This window comes from Sinocyclocheilus grahami, unplaced genomic scaffold (assembly GCF_001515645.1).
Source record: "Sinocyclocheilus grahami isolate Dianchi unplaced genomic scaffold, SAMN03320097.WGS_v1.1 scaffold199.1, whole genome shotgun sequence".
Classification (NCBI taxonomy): domain Eukaryota; kingdom Metazoa; phylum Chordata; class Actinopteri; order Cypriniformes; family Cyprinidae; genus Sinocyclocheilus; species Sinocyclocheilus grahami.
Window position 1 is genome coordinate 898,323 of NW_015505378.1, and position 7,293 is coordinate 905,615.

General features: G+C 35.2%; 1 protein-coding gene across 1 annotated transcript in view; it reads left to right on the forward strand.

Moving 5' to 3' along the window:
• LOC107595241 (genetic suppressor element 1-like) overlaps positions 1 to 4,209 on the forward strand; it is an 82,314-nt gene extending 78,105 nt beyond the window's left edge. Inside the window, exons 15-16 of the mRNA XM_016285593.1 lie at positions 868 to 971; positions 3,009 to 4,209. Of these exons, the coding sequence (XP_016141079.1) occupies positions 868 to 971; positions 3,009 to 3,146 (242 nt within the window). The 3' untranslated portion in view covers positions 3,147 to 4,209. The remainder of the gene's footprint in view (positions 1 to 867; positions 972 to 3,008) is intronic.
• The last annotated feature ends 3,084 nt before the right edge of the window (positions 4,210 to 7,293 follow it).

The following is a 7,293-nucleotide window of genomic DNA, read 5'->3' on the forward strand; positions in this document are numbered from 1 at the left end:
TTCTTTTCCTTCTTTTTCTATGTTTCACAATCATCAGTTCGTCTCAGCAAATTTAACTATCTTAGATGTATCCTTCCTGAATGCTATTGCTTAGTTACTAGCTAATTCAATCTAAATTTAATTACATTTTAACTGTCTATCTAGAGAAGAATCATTAAGTTATTGGGTGCTTTTAGTGACACAGTGAGTAACGTGCTACGGAGGGCGGTGCACACATATGGCAAAATCCCAGCATGGGAGCTGAACACGCAGCAGCTGTGACCAGACATGGTGTGTTGCCCAACACAAATCAGTTAATCACTAGTGCCACTGATTGTTCCCAATACCAGATTGATTACCCTGTTTTAATAATAGCAGTCAGCTAATTTTAAATCAATTTACATGGTATACCCCCTTTTGTTCCACTTTGATTTGATGATCTCTCTGAACCTCAAAATGAACCAGAGACACTTTTATTTCTGATTTGTTTATTTTCAACGTGTTCTAATTTTATGACCGGGTCAGCTAAATATCTACAGCGGATCTAAATATTTATAATTAATTATAACTAGTTATGATTAATTATTCATATTCCCCCATGAGCTGAGTCACTACACTGCTTTCTTTTGGTTAACGTGGCAAATCCATGTGACCTACTTGAACCTGTTGCAAAATCTGCATGAGAAAATCTTTCACCCTTGTGCAAAACTCCCAATCTTGTGAATTCCTGGATTTCGTTTGTGAAAATTCGCCAAACAATGGGAAACATGAGCCCACATTTAGGCTGCTTTGATTTGTCTGTGGTTGCAGAATGTTGGCTTTTCAGTGTATGTTTGCTTTCTGCTGTATGGTTATAGTGTATCGCTCACCTCTCTCTCTCTCTTTTAGAGAGAAGTATAGAGCAGCAGGTTCTCCAGAGCGAGTGTAGACGTCTGGAGACGCAGCATTACAATCTCACTCTGACATCTGAGCAGCTTTCTCATAGCATGAGGGTAAGAGCATATTATGTATTTGTATATTTTTGCATATTTTATTTTTTAAAGATTATTACATTTTTTATGTTTTATTATTTTTACACAGAAACGGTTAGTAAGCATTTCTTCACACACGTTGTTTACATCTTGGGGCTGTTTCATTGAGTATTTTAATGGTTTTAAATTCACTTCCATTGCAATCCCTCAGATTTTTCTTTTTATATTTCTTGCAAGTATTATTCCACAAGTGCTGTAGATTTGGCTTAACTTTCAATTAACCTGAATATTCATTCAGGTGTGTTTTTGCCTGAATATTTTTTTTCATCAACATAGTTTATATATATATATATGTATATGTATATATATATATATATATATATGTGTGACTCTGGAGCACAAAAGCAGTCTTAAGTCGCTGGGGTATATTTGTAGCAATAGCCAAAAATACATTGTATGGGTCAAAATTAATGATTTTTCTTTTATGCCAAAAATCATTAGGATATTAAGTATGTTCCATGAAGAAATTTTGTAAATTTCCTACCGTAAATATATAAAAATGCATTGCTAGGAACTTCATTTGGACAACTTTAAAGGTGATTTTCTCAGTATTTTGATTTTTTTTGCACCCTCAGATTCCAGATATTCAAATAGTTGTATCTCGGCCAAATATTGTCCTATCCTAACAAAACCATACATCAATGGAAAGCTTATTTATTCATGATGTATAAATCTCAATTTCAAAAAATTTACCCTTATGACTGGTTTTGTGGTCCAGGGTCACATACTGTATATATGTTGATGACAAAATATATATATATATATAATAAATGTGTATGTGTGTATGATTATTAATGTGTTAATAATTATAAAATAATTCAATATTATAGAAATATATATTCTAGAAATATATACTGAATGTTAAATAAATATTATAAATTATATATTTTATGTACAATATTTATATAATATTTAAATAAATTATCATGTAATAACCATGTAATCATGTAATGATTGTGTGTGTGTGTATTATATAAATTATATATATAATTTTATTAGATTTATATTTTGTATAAATATTATCATTATTATATCATTTTATATAATTTATAATATTTACAACATTCACCATCTTTCTGAATATCTGCTTATTTATAAAAATTGTGAAACAACTTGAGTAATGATTTAAATAAATAAAAAATGCTTACTACAATACGATTCCTCATCATCGTAATTTTATTTATTTTTTTACATATATATTGAATCAAACATCTGAAAAATAAAGCAAAACAACCGAGAACAAAAAGTAGCAAAATGGTCCTCAGATGACATGTTCGTTATTTACAGTAATAATATCTGACTTTAATTTGATCCCAAACTTGGCAGAAGCATCTGCGTGACGTCATCTTTAACGGCGTTTCTATATAGTTGAACGATTGACTGCGTCAAAGTTACTATGGGTTCTGGAAACCGTTGTAATTAGCTAGTTAATTTCTCCAGTGATGCATGGCACTGAGGTAGTTAAGCAGCGAGTTAAGGCCCGTTCACACCAAGCACGATAACTATAAAGATAACGATAAAGATATAGTTTTAAAAATCTTTCTCAATATTAAAGAATAGCAGAGTTCACACCACAACTATAACGATACAGAGGAACGATATCGGTGTGATCACTTTCAAAACGATTTTTTTCCAACTGATGAACGATAAAAACATTGACAGCCAATCAGAATCAATCCTGCTGTAACGAGCTCAAGAATTTAAAACGGCAGACGCATGTGCGCTTAGAATAAACAGACGATATCGTTAGCTGGTGTGGACGCTAATATCGTTATCTTTATAGTTATCGTTCTTGGTGTGAACGGGGCTTTACTGTATGTCGTTGTAAGGGAAACTCTGGCCAGTATTTGACAATCACATTAACAGAAATGTTAGCTCCCCCTTGTGTCAGCTTCGAAATCTACCAACTGTCAATGGATTATTTTGTGAATTTTGAATAAATATCGTTTAAACAAACTATGTATGTTTGTATGTTTTCTCTTTTTCCCCCGTAACTAGGACCTGTTGGCACAGAAGCACAATCTTGCGCTAAAGAGAGATCGTATGCAGGCCGAACTGGAGCACATCAAGAAATGTTTGACATTGCCATTATTACACTGGCACAGAGGATACTACAAGAGACCTTCTCCAAGGTGACCATACTCACCCTGAAGATGGGCCACAGAGTGACAGGGAGCAATGCGGCCTCACATGAGAACTTCATTTACCGAACATGTGATGATTTCAGCTTTGGCATGAAGAAGATAGACAAGCTATTGTTCATTATCTGGTGCCAGAGTCTGACGCCTCACCTGCACTACAAGTCCAACCACTAGATATAACAAAACAGGCATTTAACAGCCGTCTTGAATATCCATTACTTGACATACGGACTACATTTGACAGGACGTTTGCCAAGAGGTGCAGAAAACCAACCCAGAGCTGGATATGCACTTACAACTGATCTCTCAGACATTTGGTACAAAACTCTTGTTCTGGATGATGGGCCGATGTGGAATTTAGTTCAAATGTTTTCATATTTATACAGTTTTTAAAAGAATATGATTGTATAAAATACTCTCGAATCACATTTTTGTATGTTTTTATTATTAACGATTAATTATAAAATTTGGAATATAAATATTTGAATGCTTTTTGCAGGGAAAAAATGTGTTGACAAGGTACTGCTGGTCAGATCGGGAGAAATGTTGGAGAAAGAAGGAACTGAAGTGGGTTGAATTGAGTTTTCATTTCAAAATTTGGAAAAAAATGTTAGTTTATTAATTGTAATTGTCCGAAAGTCATGAAAGTGTTTGTCATAACAGTGTTCCTGTATGTTTTCTTATTCTCTCTTCGTCTCCCACCAAACCAAAATTTCAATCGACTAGTACACGGCTATTTGAAAATGGAAAATAAACCGATCCAATGTGGGAATTACTTTATAATAACTTTCAATAATGACAAACGGCATATAATATTTAGCAGACCAGCAGTTCATGTACGTTCAAGTGCTTCATGGCAGTTGTTTATGTGAATGTACATTAAATAAATCAAGCAGTCGATCATGATCATATGGATAATCAAAAAATATAAACAAATAATACAAATATATTTAAAATTGTATATATAAAATAAATAAAAGCAAAATGTAGCAGCTGAGGATCTCAAATAATACCAGTGAAATAATAATAATACCAATCAATTGAATATTATATTTTCTGTTTAATTTATCATTTGAATTAATTATTGATTTTTGTATTACTTTATTTCTAAAACGATTATGGAATGACACAAATGGGCCCCTATAAATCAACATTCTGTTCAACATTATATGCTTGTTTAATACTGTCTGTTATGGACTTATTATAATCATGAAAGTAATTATAAAGTGTTACCAAAATGTTTTATGTATAACTTGGCCAATATGATTTAATTTTCAGCCTAGCTGCCACGAGAAGTCCTTTTATACAGAAATTAGTGCCACAATGTTTTGTACGGCAGCAGCTATTGAAAAAAACATTATCACTATATTAATTATAATCTAAAAACGAACACGTTTGACGTGTTGAATTTTAAAGAAATTTCCAATGCCACAAGTCTGTGTCAAGATGTCTATCCTCCACTTTTTCTTTATGACACTTCAAACGCGGACCTGAAGGCCTGTAGTTATTATGGCATATTGTTTAAAACAAGAATGGTTTATGAAAAATCTGTTTGTAGGAAACGGAAAGGAAATGGAACAGCTGTGGTTGTGGCAAAAAGAAAAAAAAAGAAATCTGTAAAATGTTTTTAGTTGTAATTTTTAGTGGAATGAAATGTGAGTTAATATATTATTTGTTGAAGGTAGAAATATTTATGGATATATCTGTGTATATGCTGATGAAAAATTCATTTCTTGCCATATTTTGTCTACAAAAACTCTCATGCAATGAATGAAGTAAGGACTCATTCACAAGAGTAATGTGAATTTTCAGTTGTTTCTTGACTCTTTATGATTTACAAAGCAGCAAAATAAACTTGATATATGCTTTTTGTTTTACTGTATATTATTGTTTATATATTATTCATGCACTCTCCAAGTAAGCGACAGTAACTGGCAGTCAGTTTGTGTTGGCTAATGAAGGTTATCAGGCTGTTTTTCGTCAGTGTTTGGTTCCTCCTATCCTGCTTCACATTGTTCTGTTGAAGCTTGTACTCCAGTTTGTCCCATGCAGTGTTTTTCATCACAATGCATCTTCTTCAGCATCACATGCGTTCAGTCCTTCTGTCTTCCCAGACCTGAAGGCCACCTTCATCTTGTTCAGCAGGTCATTCAGGTCTTTTATGATCCACAGCTTGGAAAACAATACACTGCCTGTGATGGAAGTACTCAGTCTGTACAAACGTTTGCAGAGATTTCTCCATAAAAGCAGTAAATTAAAGGGGTCATATGATGCGATTTCAAGTTTTCTTTCTCTTTGGAGTGTTACAAGCTGATTGTGCATAGATGAGATCCCTGAAGTTGCAAAGACTAAAGTCTCAAATCCAAAGAGATATTCTTTATAAAAGTGCAGACTCGTCCACGCCCCCCTAAAATGCCTCGTTTAAACACGCCCCCACATATCTACATCACGATGTGGGAAGAGTTGCATAACACCGCCCAAATGTTCACGCAAAGAAGTAACTTTTATTCTTGCAGTAGCATTGTTGCTGCCCCCACCATGTCGTGGAGACGCCATGTGTTTCATTGTGAAAGCAAAAATACTTTGTTTGGCCTTCCAAAAGAGGACACGACCAGAAATCAGTGGTTAAGTTGTATTTACAACACTGTTCCAGAACAGTTCAACCCAAATATTCAGATGTGTGCAGCACATTTTATGGAGGACTGTTTCCTGATCCTGGGAGAGTAACGTTAGACTACAATGCCGGCTGTTCTGACTCGCAGGCTGTAAGATTCAAACGCGAGTTTTGAGCAGTGTAGAGTAGCGCTTGTTGTTTGTCATTTCTCAGATCATAAATAAATGCAGACATGGTTTTATGTTTATGTGGCGCGATGCAAAAAATACAGTATATGTCATTATAATCCGTCCCCACTGGATGCAACAACTGCCTTGTTTATAATGGGTTTTAATGTTTTTGTCTCGTTACTCCGGCGGGACACGGCATCACAGTATGTTTAGGGGCGTAACATTTCCGTCTCACGGTATTCAGACAATCATAACACACTGGATAGCTGGCCAATCAGAGCACACCTCGCTTTTCAGACCGATGAGCTTTGTAAAAATCGATGCGTTTCAGAAGGGCATAGAGGAGAAACAATAATGTACATTATGTGGAAAATAATGTGTTTTTTCAACCTTAAACCGCATAAACACATTTCATTACACCAAATACACAACATAGCCTAATGTTCTTTTTAGCAGCATCATATGACCCCTTTTTAAATTGGATGAAATAGTGTGTTTAATATGATATTTCCTCAATGAACTGGGCAGTTGACAAATCACATTCACTTTTAAATTGGATTAATACTTTTTATAGGCCTATACAATTAAGTGAATGTTTAGATGCTAGTGGTCACCATTTTCCCACAAACTTAGGCTACGTGAACTGTCACTGCTTCATCTTCTTAGATATCCTCACAGACCACAACTATCTGCTGATGCTTCATTCGAGACCGGACGCGTAACTTCTTGCGTTCCGTCTGCGCTATTTTTAGTTACTGGTAATGTGCACATGCGTCAGACAGGCGTCTGAACGTTGCGTCGCGTTTCGCAGTCGCACACAAATCGTGTCAGGTTAAAATTGTTAAAGCTTTAAAAAAAAAAACACGTCTCGAGATACTTTACATCTCACAGCGCCCCGTCCTGCTGTGCTTAACGCAAGAGCGCGTTTTGCGAACGCCCGCTTACCTGTTCAAAGAAGCACGCAGGTGAGCAGGACCACGTGACCCTGTATTCCCAATACAGTGATTCCAGGCGACAGACTGTTTAACCGCTGCGCACCTTCCGCGTTTACATGCAGCTGCTCAGCGAGACATGACACGCACTGCTGGCAGTATCTCCAGTATATTTGACGGTTAAAGTGAGTTTGTCAACTTGACACAAGCTGTTTTACTCGTATGAAAGGATTTATGAGAGGACTGCGATGTGGCGTTGTCATTTGATTCTCTATCTAACATGTCTCGCGTTTACTCAGTCTATGGGTAAGTCTTTATTTAAACCTATCTATCTATCTATCTATCTATCTATCTATCTATCTATCTATCTATCTATCTATCTATCTATCTATCTATCTATCTATCTATCTATCTGTCTGTCTGTCT